This window comes from Carya illinoinensis, chromosome 11, assembly GCF_018687715.1.
Source record: "Carya illinoinensis cultivar Pawnee chromosome 11, C.illinoinensisPawnee_v1, whole genome shotgun sequence".
Taxonomy (NCBI): domain Eukaryota; kingdom Viridiplantae; phylum Streptophyta; class Magnoliopsida; order Fagales; family Juglandaceae; genus Carya; species Carya illinoinensis.
In genome coordinates, this window is record NC_056762.1 from 21989604 (window position 1) to 22005752 (window position 16149).

A 16149-nucleotide genomic window follows, 5' to 3' on the forward strand; every position below is an offset into this window, starting at 1 on the left:
AGTTGAGGGAAAGATGCAATTCGCCATAATTCATAATACCCACAATCACGGACTGATCCCACAAAAATTCCATTTCTTTCGATGTAATCGTGAAGTTAGTGAGGCCGTAAAAAGAGTACTAGATACTAACTACCTGGCTGGCATCCGAGTGAACAAGAGCTTCGGATCTCTTATTATTGGCGTGGGGGGATTTGAGAACTCCCATTCTTGGAAAATGATTGTCGCAATTACATCGATAAAGCAAGACATCTACGACTTGGAGCAAGTGGTGCTGGAACACTTTGAGACTATTTTTCTAGGATGCAGTACAAGAATCCCAGATTCTTTGCATTGATGGATTTAGATAATAATCGGAGGTTAAAGAATGTCTTTTGGGCAGATCCACGCAGTAGGGCAACTTATCAAGATTTTAGTGATGTGGTAACATTTAATACCACATACCTGATGAATAGGTATAGGATGCCATTTGCATCCTTTGTTGGTATAAACCATCACAGCTAGTCGATTTTTTTGGGAGCAGGGTTAATTTCCAGTGAGGACACTGAGACTATTACATAGTTATTTCAAACCTTGCTGTAGTGTATGGATGGTATGGCCCTGCCAGCTATTATTACTGTCCAAGACAGAGCAATGAAAAATGTAAATGCTATTGTATTTCCAAAAAGCTAACATAAATTTTGCCTGTGGCATATACTGAAAAAAGTTTCCGAGAAGCTTGGCTCCCATCATGCCTACAAGAGTGGCATGAAAACTTAGTTGATGAAATGTGTGTATGACAATCAAACTGTTGAAGAGTTTGAGAAATCGTGGGAAGAGTTAATTAGCACATACACCTTGCAAGAAAATGTCTGGTTGCAAAGTTTGACGGAAATGTTCATATGAAAACAAACTTGAAGGAGTTTGTCGACCAGTTTGACAATGCCTTGAGAAAGAAAATTGAGAATGAAACAGTTCGAACTTCCACTTATTTAGCATTACAATTCTATGCATACCTCGATCTCCAATCGAAAAGAGATTCCAAGAGTTGTACATAAATGCAAAATTTAGGGAAGTTCAGCAGCAAGTTATGGGTGTGCTCGATATGGATTCATCTCTACTTAGACGAGATGGTGTGAAGAAGACCTATTTGGTAGAAGATGAAGTTCATGTTGAGGAGTTCACTAAACATGTTACATATTATGTGGACTTTAATGAGGAAGACTATGATGTTAAGTGTTTGTGTGGATTATTTCAGGTGAAGGGGATACTGTGTAGGCATGTCATGGCCATATTCAAATGTAACGGGATAAAATCTTTTCCAGATAGGTACATTTTAGATCGATGGAGGAAAGACATCAAATAGAGATACACGTTAATCCACATTACCTATAACATAGGGTATCAACGGGAAGATACTAACAGATATTCAAGTCTATTGAATATCTGTTACCGGATGATTACTCATGAAGCAAGTTCAAAGGAGCATACTGAGGATGCAACTAAAAAATTATATGCAATGATTGACTTATATCGTGACAACCAAGAACCTCATTCAATGACCCAAACGGGTTTCAATGTTGGTGTGACAAATGACACAACTACAATTCGTAGTTCATAACAAGTACTCAATCCAAGAGTTGTGCGTGGAAAAGACAGACTTCCATCTCTGAGTAGAGCATATGTAAAGGGAAAATGTAAAGAGGTTCTATATTTTTAATAACAAGAATATTTGCCATATACATGTTTATTTGGGTTGATTTATTTATGCAAATATTATGATGACATAGAGTTTTTACTTTTTACTTGATTATTAGCGAGATGAAAGAGATATGCTAGCCCAAGACACATGTAGGAATTTATTTGGGTCATCAGAGATAGAACTTTCTAATGTTGGAAACTTGCAAATATAAATATTTTTGTTTTGAATCGCTACCTTATTTGAAAAAGTATGTGCAAATATATATATATATATATATATATATATACACGTAAGACTTATATTTGCTATATTTTTATTATTTATCACTAGACTGTTTCAGGCAGCTTAGCTTTTGACATTAGTGGAACCCAAAATATGGTTGGGAGTCAAAAATATTTGGGTTGGATGGATCGCAACCTATGCAACCCGAGTTTGATGGATCACAATCGACGCAATGATATGGTTGAATTTTAATTTCTGCAAATATTTTTGGAATAAAATTTATATATTATGATTTAATTTTGTGGTATGTGCATGAAAAGTTTCTATTAGATATGATTTCTTATTAAATATTCTTAATTCAGCAAGATGCAGGAGTATTGTGTGTGGAGGTTGTGCTGCTTATTTTTGTTGAAAGATAGGAAGAAGAAAGCTTGGCAACATCCAGTTTATGTAATTATTTTTGGAAGAAAGCTTGGCAAGTGATAGGTTTTGTAATTATTTTTGTAAGAAGAAAGCTTGGCAAGTGATAGTTTTTGTAATTATTTTTATAAGAAAGCTTAGTCACAAATGCTAGTCTACCTTATGCTTTAATGTGACACGATTTATTTATTTAATTTATGCTGAAAGTGATTGGCACTAGCTTCTTTAACAATTGGATCTATCATATTAGACGTGCATCATTCAATCCTTAATGTTGCAAGTAAGTATTACAGGAAGACAGTTGATTGATGTATTGTTGTAAAGGGACCCTGCTAATCGGTTAGGATCAAGCACTAGTGCCAATGAAATCAAAGCACACCCTTTTTTCGTGGAATTAATTGGCCTCTAATCGGTTGCATGGTAGTCTACTTGACATTTTTCATTAAAAGATAAATCTTCTCATCTTGGTTCTCGAAAATACTGATTTTGAAAGTCTGCATGCTAGGAACTAAAAGAAAAGAGGACTCGATACAAGTTAAAACATATTCTTTACCCATGCAATCACTTGTCCTAATTATGAGCCTTGATTGCATACAGAGTCCACTGCTATTAGATACACCTCTTCAATGCATTGGAAAAGATCCAAATGGCAAGGAAATATGGTGGAAAGGAAGCATGATGGATACTTGATTATAAAGCAACCCCATTAATCTCGCAATGCCAAGAACCAAAAAACTAAAACTAATCAAAACTTATAACACTTAATTATACAAATCAGTTCTCTAAATAACTTATAACACTTAAACTATAAATTAAGATTAAGATGTAACATAAATCACTACCAAGTCACCAAGTAACAACAAACAACAACTACAAAACCCCAATACACCCGGGGTAGCGTGTGTGAACACCTTAGGACAACTTTTCTCTCAAGAAGCACTAATTCCTTTTTTCGAACCTCCTCATTTCTACTAGATAGCACCATCTCTCTCTTCTCGATCTCATTTGCTATCTTACGGAGCTCAATCTCCCTCTTTTCGACATCATTAAGTCTCTTCTCGAGCTATTCCTCATTCCTTAACAGTTCAATTTTTCTTTCTTGTAAATCCGGCTCTTTGAGAAATGCAAGACATGAACCAGAATCACAATGGAAAGGCACACATATCAGTGGTTTATACAATTAGAACCTCCCTTACATTAAACTTCTACAACTAAGACAGCATTAAAATAAAACAAACGTATTGGAAAATATCATATTATCCAATTTACAATTGGGATCTAGAATATACATAAGTTTGTAAAACTTTCATAATAATGCCACAAAATTCTGAACAAAAAGTATTACAATTAGTGAGCACTAACAAGTATCACAAAACAGTATAAATAACAATTAGTGAGCACTAACAAGTATCACAACACAGTATAAATAACAATTAGTGAGCACTAACAAGTATCACAACCCATTATAAATAACTTATTATTCATTCAAGATCCACATTGTAGCTAGAAATTTTATATCTTCTAATCATAAAAAATGTCATATACTCACTTGAAAGAAAAATGTCCTTAAACTACCAAAAATAAGGTCCCCAAGTTAAGGAACTCGAAAGGTTATTTCACAGGAATCCATCCAAAACCTTGATGGAAAGACTGACTTGGCATGCCATATATCAAAAGCAAAACATAAAAACTAAAAATAAAAAATAAATTGGTAAAAAATAAAAAAAACTTTAAGAGTGAAGGTTTGCCCTTCCTCCACCAGGGAAGGGGAAGTAGAGGGTTCCGTTTTCCCTCCATATGTATATTATTTTTACTTTTGATATGGCATGACACATGAACATAGAACTCCAACAAAAGATTCTTCACCCTGTGACTTTTGTTTTCTTTTAATTTGGTAGTTAGAGGATATTTTTCAAGTGAAACTAGGAGGATAAATTTCAATTTTCCGTTTTTGCTTTAATATGCAAATGTTGCTTCCTTCAATCAATGAAGTTCCACCAAGTAACGTCAATTGATAAATATTTTTCTATAATATCTCTCTCAACAAACCTAGGTAGAATGACATTTATTTCATCTAGTTACCTTGGTCTTTTAGGGGTAAAGCATTCAGCAAGAATGACATTTATTTCATCTAGAAGGAAGCCTTACTGAATGCTCTTACTGTATGTTCTGTTTTATTTTCTCTGTAACTTCTAACATCTAGTCTAAATAACTTCTAACGTTTAAACTACCAAGTAACATGAAACAACAACTACATCAACAGGATCCCAATCCCATCTTAATCATCCATATATATACACCTCTTGTCCTACATTTCATCTTCCTTCACGACTGAATTTTACAGAATTAATTATGGACACTAAATGGTATAGATCAAACATTGTAGTCTTCTAGAACCCACCGAATATATTTTCGTTTGTACATCAAATATATTCCCATGGTATTCTCATATTTTCATTACCAACCATAATTCCCAAATAATTTTCGTTGACTATTTTCATATTACAAAGAGGTGTGATGGATAATAATTCCCATATAAATTATAAGTTTCATGTTGCGGTTTGAGATAAACATCTTAGTATCTAACACATTGATTCGGGGGTGCATGGGTGGATCAAGAGCATTCAACATTATGTGTTTTCTGGGCTGGAATTGGTAATTTCTCAATTGATGCCTTAGATCAGAGACTTAATTCCCATTTACTGCACCCTTAAACTAATGTACTTGGCAACAAACTTCTTATCAAAACACTCACCAAAAGCTCAAAATTCATACTCCATAGAAATTTAGGTAAGACCATGAAAAATATGGACACCCAGCAACAAAGTTCAACTAATTAGAACACCACAATCAACCAAATTTATTCATAAGACTCTCATAGGAAAGCATGCATCCATCTTAATCTTCCTTCCCAGGCTAAGTAATCATTCCTAGTGTCTAATGCTAGTGTCTCAAGCATATTCCACTATGTCAATAATCACCCCCAATCAATACTGCAAACATGTATTATCCTCAATAATTATACTCAATAATCATCTCTATTCAAGGGAAAAAAAAAAACTTAAATGTTTGTCTTCCATCTGGACAGGGGTGACTGATTATCAAAAACAACTATCAACTGTTTGTGATAAATTTTAGGGTTAGGGTTTTAGGATGAAGGAGAAGGGAATAGGTTAGGGTTAGTGTTTCGGTATTAAGGGAAAGGGGCTGGGTTAAGGATAGGTTTCGGGATGAAGGGGAAGGGGCGGGCTAGGGTTAGTGTTTCAGGGTCTATACCTGAGGAATGGTAAACGAAGAGGAAGAATGGAGGTTTCATGGGAAGAAGAAGATGAAGACGAAGGGAGGGAGAGCTTCGGTGGGAGACAAAACTGAGGGAGGGAGGCTTCAAAGGAGGCTCCATGTGGGTCGTCTCACACTTTCACCTGAAACTGAGGGAAGAAGGGAGGCTGAAGTAGGGAGAACTCGAGGCGATGGTGGCTTTAGTGGGAAGAAACTTAGAGAGGGAGGGAAGATGAAAACAAAACTAACTGCTGGGGCCGGGGGAGGGGGGGGGGGGGGAGAGAGAGAGAGAGAGAGTTGGGGAGAAATATTTGAAACGCACCATTTTCATTTTTCTATAAACTGTGCATTTTTGTTTTTCCACATCAGCAGCGCTTCCCCCTCATTTACGAGAGGCGATTGCGCTTAGCATTTTTCGATAATTCCATATCTTGAAATGTTAAGAGAATAAGTAAAAGATGATGAATAACATTTTTCTTATTGCTACCAGAAATTTCAGATAATGTTTTTAACTTTGAGAATGTATATACCATACCTTCATTCCACTTCCATCCTAACATTATTCATTTAACTTTTAGTTATGTTTTAGAAAAAAGAGCTGATCTGCTGTCAGACCAAACATACCTGTTTTTTTCTTTTCGTTTCTTCTTCTTGTTTTAATATGTCGGAGGAACAGACAAACAAAAGAGGCGAAAGGAACGTCCAGGGTTGGCATATGCATCTTATTCTCATCAATTAGCCTGGAAGGTGTGACAATCCAATCAAAGACAGAACAATATCAATTAGAAGGGAGTACAGAAGAACTCTAACAATACTAATAATTAATAGAACTTTCATGGATAACCCAACCAAAATGTGTTTTCACCTTAGCCAATTTGCAATGCCAAAATACCACCAGAGTGAATACAAGATTTTTTTTTTTTAAACAATTTTTTTCATAGAGTCAGAGATCTATCACACATTTTCCCCAGTGGTAAGTTGAGTTGGATTTCTAAGACCATGCCCTAAATCAAGGATGACAGGTCCAAACATAAAACCCAATAAGTTAGCAAAATAAAAGGAGAAAAACTGGGAGAGGATCCTTCAGCTGCGGAGGAAAAGGATCAGAGAGCATCACAAGCAGCAAAGGTCCATAAAAACCCAAGCATCAACCATACTTCACAAAATGTACGGAGAGCAGCTTGACTATTTCTTGGAATCCAACTGCATCTTTCCCTTCAAAGATCGACTTTAGCTTCTCATCACAGAAAATCTCCTTCTTATTTGCAGGGTTCTGCAAAATGACATAGCTTGTCATGCGCCAGAAAATAAATAAACGACAAGAATAAACACTAAGAAAAGAGACAATTGCGATAGGCATGCAACACTTCAAAGATTTCAGTGATCACAACATATTATTAAAAAAGGGTTCATTACCACCTCACCTCCCTCGGCCCAAAACAATTGCAGATAAATAGCGGCCTTCTTTTTTAACCACGGGAGGAAGGTTGTGAATCATCATAAGGTTTCCTACCCACTTATAGAACATATGAAGTGAACCAATTAACACCAACAGTTAGCATGTGTTGGCTGGGCTCATGTATCTTATCAAATTATGTTCCAATTATTTGCACATTATCTTATCTTTAACTTTACATGAACGGTTCCTGAGATTCACAAGGCAGTTTCTTTCTTTCTTTTATTTTTGTTTTCTCCCCTACCGTGTTCTTGAAGGGGGAGGAGGTGCCATTTGAAGAGTAGAGGGGAATATCATGTGTTTTGGGGGGGGGGGGGGGGGGGGGGGGGGGGTGTGGGGTGGTGGCGGCGGGTATTAGTGGCATTTGCTCATTTTAGGTCTCCCCTCATCTGGCTCTATGCAGGGGAATCTCCACTCACTGCTTCCCCTAATATCCTCCCTTTACCACATCCTGGGGGGTTTACAGGAGATCCCAGAGGCTCGCTTGGAAAGGCTGCTATACCATACCGTTTGACTTGACTCTGCTCTAGTAGTCACTAGACTCGCTGTTGCTGAAATCATATTGAGTTCAAATGTAATGTTTCAACTGTTCAAGTTCCCTAGAAAGATGAGATTACCCAGAATGTAACTTGTCTTTTTTCATTACCAACTAGAGGCAGATTGATTGCCTATGTTCAATGCCAAGCATTTTGTTGAGAATGCCCATGTTCAACTCAAACTAAAGCACTATTCTGGAGAGAAACAATAAAGCAGAGATCAATCAATAAAAAGTTTAATTGATATTCCAGTCTCAAAAGTAATGTCAACAAAGATATTAGATATAATCGAAGCCATTCAACTCGCTGATCATCAAAAGCTTAGATGACACCCTTCCGAGTATGAGAGAAGAAAAAAAAAAAAAAACACAAAAGCCTAACCCGAGAGAGAGAGAGAGAGAGCCTGGAGGTTGTGGAGCTTAATGTATTCCCAGATCTTTTTGACGGCGTGGGTGCGAGAGGACTAGGTGACCGCCGAGGAACTTGCCGAGCTGGGGAGAGATCGGAACCACCTTCTGAATGCCCAGGTTCGAACGAGTCGTCGTTGGCTTCTTCGCTTTCGCAGTTGAGGCAGCTACAGTCTTTGCAGGGGCCATAAGCGTTCTCGTTCCCTCGAAAACTGCCCGCCAACGCGATGCTGCGAATGATGCCATCGGAGCCTCACGAACCCACGGTCACTACACTGCTTCCTAAAACCCAGAGAGAGAGAGAGAGATGGGACTAGACCTGGCTTCTTTGGGCTAACAATAGCTTAATTTCTGCACACTCAACGAACAACTTGGAACTCGGCCCATAGTTGTGGGCCTTACTATGGGCTTGCAAAATTTCTTAACAGTACCAATATATTGACAGCCTAGAGGGGTATGTCCGCATGGTGCGGGTAAAGGCTTTTCGACACCGCACTCCACTTCGATGCAAGGGGCGGGGTCGAACACTCCTCTACCTTGACCCCGTCAAAGCCAATGCTACCTATAGTTTATTAGTTTAAAAATTAAGTCAAAAAATATTTTTTTTAAATTTAAATCATAACATAATTTTAATTATAAATTAAAATTTATAAATATAAAAAAATTTAAAAGCTAATAACATAATTTTTAAACTTATTAGAATTGTATTTTGGATTCCATTAGCCTACTAGGCCAACCTTTATATAGAAGATCAAGATAATACAATAGTCACACTTAAACAATGAAAGATCACAAGGTCAAGGCAATCTAATAACTTGAATACAACTTCAAGTCTTCAACAAATTGTATATATTTATATACAATATATTTATATAAATATATTTAATTTTCTTTTTATATATAGCAGAGTGGGGCAGGGCGGACAGGGGCAGGGTGGAAACCCTCATTGCTCACCCCTACTAGTACATTAAGATTTAGGATTAGATTAGTTTAGGTGTCGTTTGGATAATAAGTTGAGATGAGATGAAATAAGTTAAAATGAAAGTTAAAGGTTAGAATAAAATATTATTAAAATATTATTTTTTAATATTATTATTATTTTAGAATTTAAAAAAGTTAAATTTTTTATTATATTTTGTGTGAAATTTTAAAATAATTATAATAATAAAATAAGATAAAATACTTTTACTATCTAAATGGCCTAAACTTTGTTTTAGCTAGTTTTGATATCTCAGACGAAAGTTCTAATATTTATTATTATTTTATAATTTATATATACTTATCGTACATTTTTATGTAGCCTCAACCACTTAAATAGAAACTTGTAACCTGACTAGTTAATGTCATGGGGGCAAATCAATTTTCTTTTAGGGGTTAACTTTTTAACTTTGAGATATATTTATATAAAATAAAAATATATTAAAAATCATAAAAACAAAACTATATATAAATTAGATCTTAATAATTTGTTACATACACATAAAAATAAAACTCTATAAACACAACTTATATATGTTTAAGATTTCTGACAATAATGTTTCATAGAATAATATTCAGTCATCATTATTTCTATAAATTTAGAATTTGTTTTTTTTCCTGTAAAAACTATCATGTGATCTTTTAGAATATCACATTTCTTTCTAGCATATAAGCCAATTTATCAAGTTTTGTGTACAATCTAGATATTTCATGTCACGTGAAAAAATTATATTATTTTTTATATTTTGTTTGAAAGTTTAAAAAAAAATTGTAATGATTAGGTAATTATTAAATGAAAATATTGAAAATTAAAATAAAAAAGCATCTGTATTTGAGTGATGTTTAGGAAGAAAATTATGAGAAGTTTTAAAATTGAGATCATCTCATCTCACCAAACAAGCCCTTAGGGTTTAAATGAAGAGAGAGTGAAGGAAATACTTTACTTCCTTCTTGGGTTTAAAGTGAAGAACAAGTTGAATTATGTAAGGAAGGCTAAGTATGAATTAGTCATTTGATACATTGTTTTAATTTCATGAAATAGGACTTATTAAAGTACAAGAAGGATTAAAAGTTAAGCTTGAAGATAAGTAGCTATGATTGTGCTTCATACACCATGTTTCTTTTAAAAAAAAAAAAAAATGCTCTCTTCCTTTAAGAAAGTAGCAAATGTATATCATATATAAGCCTTTCTTGTTAACCCCATGTTGAGAATCCTATTAATTATAAATGTATATACCAATATGATCTAAATTAGCATTCACATTCAAGGTTGAGATTACCTAATTTATCAAGTTCATATTTTTTATAAAAAAAAACAATTATTGATTTTAAGTTATAGCATCAATTGCATACTTTTTTATCAAAGAAAAAACATATTTCATTAGACTAAGAAAGAAAATGAAAATGTTCATAAAAGGAAAAAGAAAAGGAAATGAAGGTTTTATGTATGAAAATATATAATGACTCGCGATTGAATGATGAATGTACCAATAAGAGTGACATGTTGCAATATCAGATCGATTCCACAAGTAGTGCATCTAGTGGCACTATCCTGATTGATGAATTCTCAACCTACGGTCACAAGTGGAATATGGTTTAAAAGACTATTAACCCTAATACATGGGACGTAATATTATATACTGGCCAATATAAAGTGATAACTCTATTAGTAATATTTAATTGAAATGCTTTAGATTTATATACTTATTAAATATTAGACTCACTTTTATATTTAATGTCTCAACGTTTCAGTAATGACAAAGATGAATTACAAAGCAAGACACAACTCAAAAAGAATAGAAGGATGTTTAGTAGTGTTGGGCTGGGTATTGTGATGGATTTTTAGCTTGTAATCTATTTTGTGAAATTGTTTTGATAGACATGATAGACTTCGGTGATGTACTTCGATAAATGATTATGGTTTTTATGTGTTACCAATGGGAATTTATATATATATATATATATATATTTACATGCATCGTATTTAGAGTTTTGAAAGTTACGAAAAATGAGTCTCTTTTATCCAATGGTGGATTTTATATTAATTGTGATAAAAGGAAAATTTTTATGAAAGTAGTAGCTCATTTCAGCACTAGGGAGGTGTTGTTACTCTCTCTCTTTGTTCCCACCCCATCTTACAATTTGAAATCAGGGAACAAAGGGAGAAAGCTTTTCCCCCCTTCCTCATTTCCTTCAAATTATCTTTTTACTTAATCCATCACATCTTATGTTGCTCTCCCCCCACCTTTGCTATCTTCCTTTCTCCCTCTTATTTTTGCTTGGTTTTGTTTCATTTCACTTCAACTTTGGAGAGCCACGCAAGTGACCTGCCCCATCAATGGAGTCCCTTTTATGAGCTCCAAAAAATATATATATCATTTCAGATCCCAAGACACCGGCATGTGTCCCTCATGCGCCATGAGATGGTGCACAAGGGTCACGACTCACACCTCGCCCCTCCATAGAACCATTCATGCCTCCATTTGATCCCTTGTTCTTCTATAGGGCCTTGCCATGTTCTTTGGCTCTTTGAGTTTATGTTTTTTTTTTTGGATCTTTTAGTTTGTTTTTTTAGTGTAATTCATCTTTCACTTTCCTTTTTTTTTTTTTGGAAGGAAAAATCCCCAACCTATTGTCTTCCACCCCCCAAAACCCCACCATCAGTTGGCTTTGATGCTCACTAATCTACCTTTCTCCGTCCTGGAACTAGCATACCATTAGGCGTGGTAACTCAAATGCCACCCATTCCTGCGATATGGTAGGTCCAGGCATTGGGCTTTTTTTTTTTCTTTTTTTCTTTTTTTCCCTTCTTGGCAGAAGATGACAAATTCTTTCTTCCCTTTCCGAAGATAGGTACGATGAGGGCATGAAAAGCTCTAAAAAGCGTCTTGAAGCAGTCAACCATGATGCATCTTTATTTGCTTTGGCTTTCAGCCACAATAGAAAAAACCACCAGCTGGCAATCCTCCTTGATGTAGCCGAGGAACATAAACCCGGACCAATGGTGCGGCTACAAGACTTCTTGGTTGGAAGATAACATGGGGCGAGCTTATTGCAGGTTCAACGTTCATTTATACTTTCAGATTAAGCCCTGATTATTGGAACTTTAGCCATTCGAGAAGCAGTGTATTTTCTTTCATTCTTAAAACATTAAAGGTGTCAATATTGAAGCAGACCGCGAAGAAAATCATCAAGGCCTTGGGACAGGGACTCATCTTCATAACAACCAGAGATAAGTCAATAGTCTAATCTATCTTGAACTACGATATGGAATGTAACATAAATTCCTTAAATAAAATTGAATTGATGATCAACATGTAAGTACCTTTCCATTATCACTTCGATCAACTTGATTTAAAAGTGTTAAAAAAAGTAAAAGAAAAACTTTGTACCATGTCCCTTCACCTTTTAATTACAAAATTTGTACCATCTAAGGTCAATGGCATTAGCAAAACTTTCATTAGCATATTTTCATTTCCTAAAAAATTTAATTCCACAAACTATTCATTACCTAAATTTCCACAAAAAATAACAACTAGAACAGTTTTAAACATCCCACCCACTACTTTCAGATAAAAAAAGATAAAAAAAAAAAAAAGGGGGGTCAACATCTAAACGGTTTTCTCTTTGCAAACATATTTCTACTCAGCTCACCACTTTAAAAAATCATCTAAAATATCCTCTATGATTAAAAGAATTTTCCCCATCCAAACAAGCCCTAACTTATAGGAAGCTCAATGGAGAACTCTCTCTCTCTCTAATTAGGTAGATGAATTCAGATTTATTAGGTAGTTTTTGTAATGTGATAGATCAGAGTTACTGTCTTGTCCTCTTCGATTACCTCTTCAAGCATCAAGGCTTCCACAAATACAGACTAAATAGATAAGGGGAGTTTGAGCGGGTCTAGGGGAATAGCAATCATCACTAGTTTCAATAGCATTTTAGACTTTTAGTACACACATCTGCCCTATCAGGACTCCAGCAAGTCTTTATTGAACTATATAGATAATGTGCCACTATTCTTGTAGAAAAGAACAAAGATGTCTAAGAAAATGAAATAAAACTCTTACTGAATTGCAGTAGACCAAAATTAGAAAAGGATTATAACCGCTCAAAAGATTCAATACTTCAAGTCAAAGCAGAAAATGCTGGAACTGCATCCTACTTCTTCTTTGAGCCCTTCTTTTTTGCCTTCCCTTTCACGTTGCCCATTTGTTGTTTGCTATCCTCAGAGTTCGAAACTGCGTTCATGCCTCCTTTTTGGTTGAATTGTGGAGATAGCAATTTGGCAATCTCTGGGAGACCAACTCTGTCTTTCCCTTGTAACATTTTATTCAAGTTCTCCTCCCAAATATTGTCCTTTTTGATACCGGGGCTCTACATCGTAAAGTAGACATGTCAAGCCACCAAAGAAGATTGATTCAATATGTAACAATTGAATATGTATTGGTTTTAGAAAAATATAAACAGGGAAAACCATCAATCAACAGCATGTTCGAACAAATTGTTTTTTTTTTTTTTTATAGGTAAATGTTCAAACAAATTGTTCACTGGATTTAAGCAATCGCCAGTCAGTATTTCCCACAATGCTCTTCAGGAATCTCATTTAAAAAAAAAAAAAAAAAAAAAACCCAATCTGTAGTTAAAACATTATTTTAATGTATGTGTATTGCTATTTTTTATGTGAGTTGATAAGTTGGTCAATGGAAGTAGAAGGCTATAATTGAGAAATTAACAAAATTGAATCACAAACAAAAAGTGTATCAAATGAATATCACAAATTCAATAGTAGCAAATCTCTCAAAATGGATAAGATAAACTAAATCTCTCAACTCTGTCAGCCACATTAATTTCTCCCACTATTCATCCTGTCTAAAATCAACTCTTTTTGAGTACCATAGATATAAGTTTTGTTCAGTTTCATGACAACAAACCAAGAGAACAAATCTCTCAACTAAAAACAGAGTTGAATTGGAATAAGATAAACTAACTCTCAACTCTGTCAACCACATTAATTTCTCCCGCTATTCATCCTGTCTAAAATCAACTCTTTTTGATTACCATTGTTATAAATTTTGTTCAGTTTCATGACAACAAGCCAAGAGAACAAATCAAAGTCCAAACTGTATATTTAAGGCCATATCTTCAACCAATACTATTCATCTACAAACTAAAAACAGAAATTGAATTGGAATAACATAAACTAAATCTCTCAACTCTGTCAGCCACATTAATTTCTCCCACTATTCATCCTGTATAAAATCAACTCTTTTTGAGTACCATAGATATAAGTTTTGTTCAGTTTCATGACAACAAACCAAGAGAACAAATCAAAGTCCAAAATGTATATTTAAGGCCATATCTTCAACCAATACTATTCATCTACAATAATAATAATAAAATTATATTATAATCATTTCGGACAGTTAGTCTGAAACAGAAATTTCATCAAACAATTTTTTTTGAGAAATCTGTTGTTTTGGAGTTAATTGAGGGGGTGTTGCGAGAGAAATTTCATCAAACAATTGGAAAGCAAAACAAGAAAACCTAACCAAAACACATTACTGAAATGAGATATAGTTCCTCAGAGAGGGAGAGAGAGAGAGAGAGAAAGACCCTGAAATTGTAGAGTCTGATGAACTTGGAGATTAACAAGGCGTTTTGAGAACGAGAGGAGTGAGGAATGCCGAGGAACTTGCGAAACTCCGAAGAAGCAGTCTTAGGATTGATCGCTTTGGCTATCTCTTTGGGAATGGAATTATGAGCTTTGGTGCTCATGCTTCTGCTTCCTGCTGCCAAAACCCTAACTGCCATACCCGCCATTCCCATCCCCATGGTTTTCTAGTTTTCAGGCTTTCTTTTCCTTTCTGCTCATGAGTTTTCCCGTAAATTTCAACCCCCCCGAGTCCCCTACCCTTTACCCTTTTAGGTCACTTGTCTTGAAGTATAAAAAGGAAACAAATAAAATTAAATACAAAGAAAATGATTTAGCCATGGTTTCTTTTTACAAATCATCTCATCTAATTACTATTATTTTTATAAATTCTAACAAAAAATATAATAAATCAATCAATTTTTTAAAATTTTGAAACAAAAATAATATTAAAAAATAATATTTTATTTAATTTTCAATTTTCATATTATTTCATCTTATTTGTAAAAATAAACGAGACCTTAAATAGTTTTATACAATTTCAAAAAATAGGAAAAGTTTGAAATCTATAAAATCAATGGAATGAAGTCAGTAGAATTCAGTAGAATGAAGTCAATAGTATGACATATTGTATGATATGTCCCTTTCCTCCCTTCCTATCATCTCTTCCTACCACTTCTTCCACCCTTCCCACTCCCCCTCCCCTCTTCTCTCTTCCCTCCCTTTATCATTTTCTTTTGTGATGGAGAGTATTAGACAGTTTACGGTGGAGTCCAAAACTTTTGTTTTCTCAAAAGTGGGTTTTAACTGCTTTCGTATTTTGGAGAAAAGCAGACGTATGGCACTTTATCTTCTAATCAACGGGATGGTGGCTTCTTGGGTGGCGAAAATGGTGGTGGAAGCCATCATGACCAAGTGGCACCAAAATTTCTTTAAAAAATTGAGGGTCGGTAATGGGGTTTCTCACCCTTCATCTCCTAAGCAATGCTAGGGGCTACTACCCCTGGAGGAATTCATTAATGGAAACAGAAGAGGATCTCTAATCATCCTTAAAGGTGTAAACAGTTGTGGATGGGAGGGGTTTGCTTACAACCTCAAAAAAGTGGCCGAACGTGCGGTGGTGCCTTCTGAGGCTTCGTGTCGGGTTGGGGAGTCTGGATTCAAGCCGATTGCCATGCCCTCGGTTTCTTATGTTGTGGCTCTGTCTGGTGCAGCGGCAGAATGCAGCTCTGCCATGGAATTGACAGAAGACAAGCCGAGTTCTTACCCAACGGATTTGGAGGGGACTTCTGACAAAGGTACAAAGCTAGGAGAAATAGAAGGGGTGTTCTGGGATTTTAAAGCCAAGCTTTCCTGTGTCCTTCAAGAAGTTGCTATTCTGATGAATAAAGTAGATATGGGTCTGAGCATGTGATGGGACGGGGTAAGGAGTTTACGTCTGCCACACTCCCGTTAGCTTTGGCAGATTATTTTACTAAAATGGGAGGGAAGGTCTTAGTCAGCGTAGCAAATAGAGTGAA

General features: G+C 35.2%; 1 protein-coding gene and 1 pseudogene across 1 annotated transcript; both read right to left on the reverse strand.

Annotated features, from left to right (window-relative positions):
- Positions 1 to 3062: 3062 nt before the first annotated feature.
- Positions 3063 to 8333, reverse strand: LOC122283004 (annotated as a pseudogene).
- Positions 8334 to 12880: 4547 nt separating this feature from the next.
- LOC122280374 lies at positions 12881 to 14893 on the reverse strand. The gene is made up of 2 exons (XM_043091250.1): positions 14593 to 14893; positions 12881 to 13353 (listed from the first exon to the last, which is right to left on the reverse strand). Exons 1-2 carry the CDS (start codon positions 14809 to 14811, stop codon positions 13138 to 13140), a joined length of 435 nt encoding a protein of 144 aa, XP_042947184.1. The 5' UTR covers positions 14812 to 14893; the 3' UTR covers positions 12881 to 13137.
- Between the last annotated feature and the right edge of the window lie 1256 nt (positions 14894 to 16149).

What these genes read in the sequence shown, in the direction of transcription:
- LOC122280374 (XM_043091250.1), bottom strand. Translation starts at nt 14,811, where the DNA reads ATGGGGATGGGAATGGCGGGTATGGCAGTTAGGGTTTTGGCAGCAGGA. An exon ending in TCAGACTCTACAATTTCAGG is followed by an intron (nt 13,354 to 14,592) that starts GTCTTTCTCTCT and finishes TTTACGATGTAG; the next exon opens with AGCCCCGGTATCAAAAAGGA.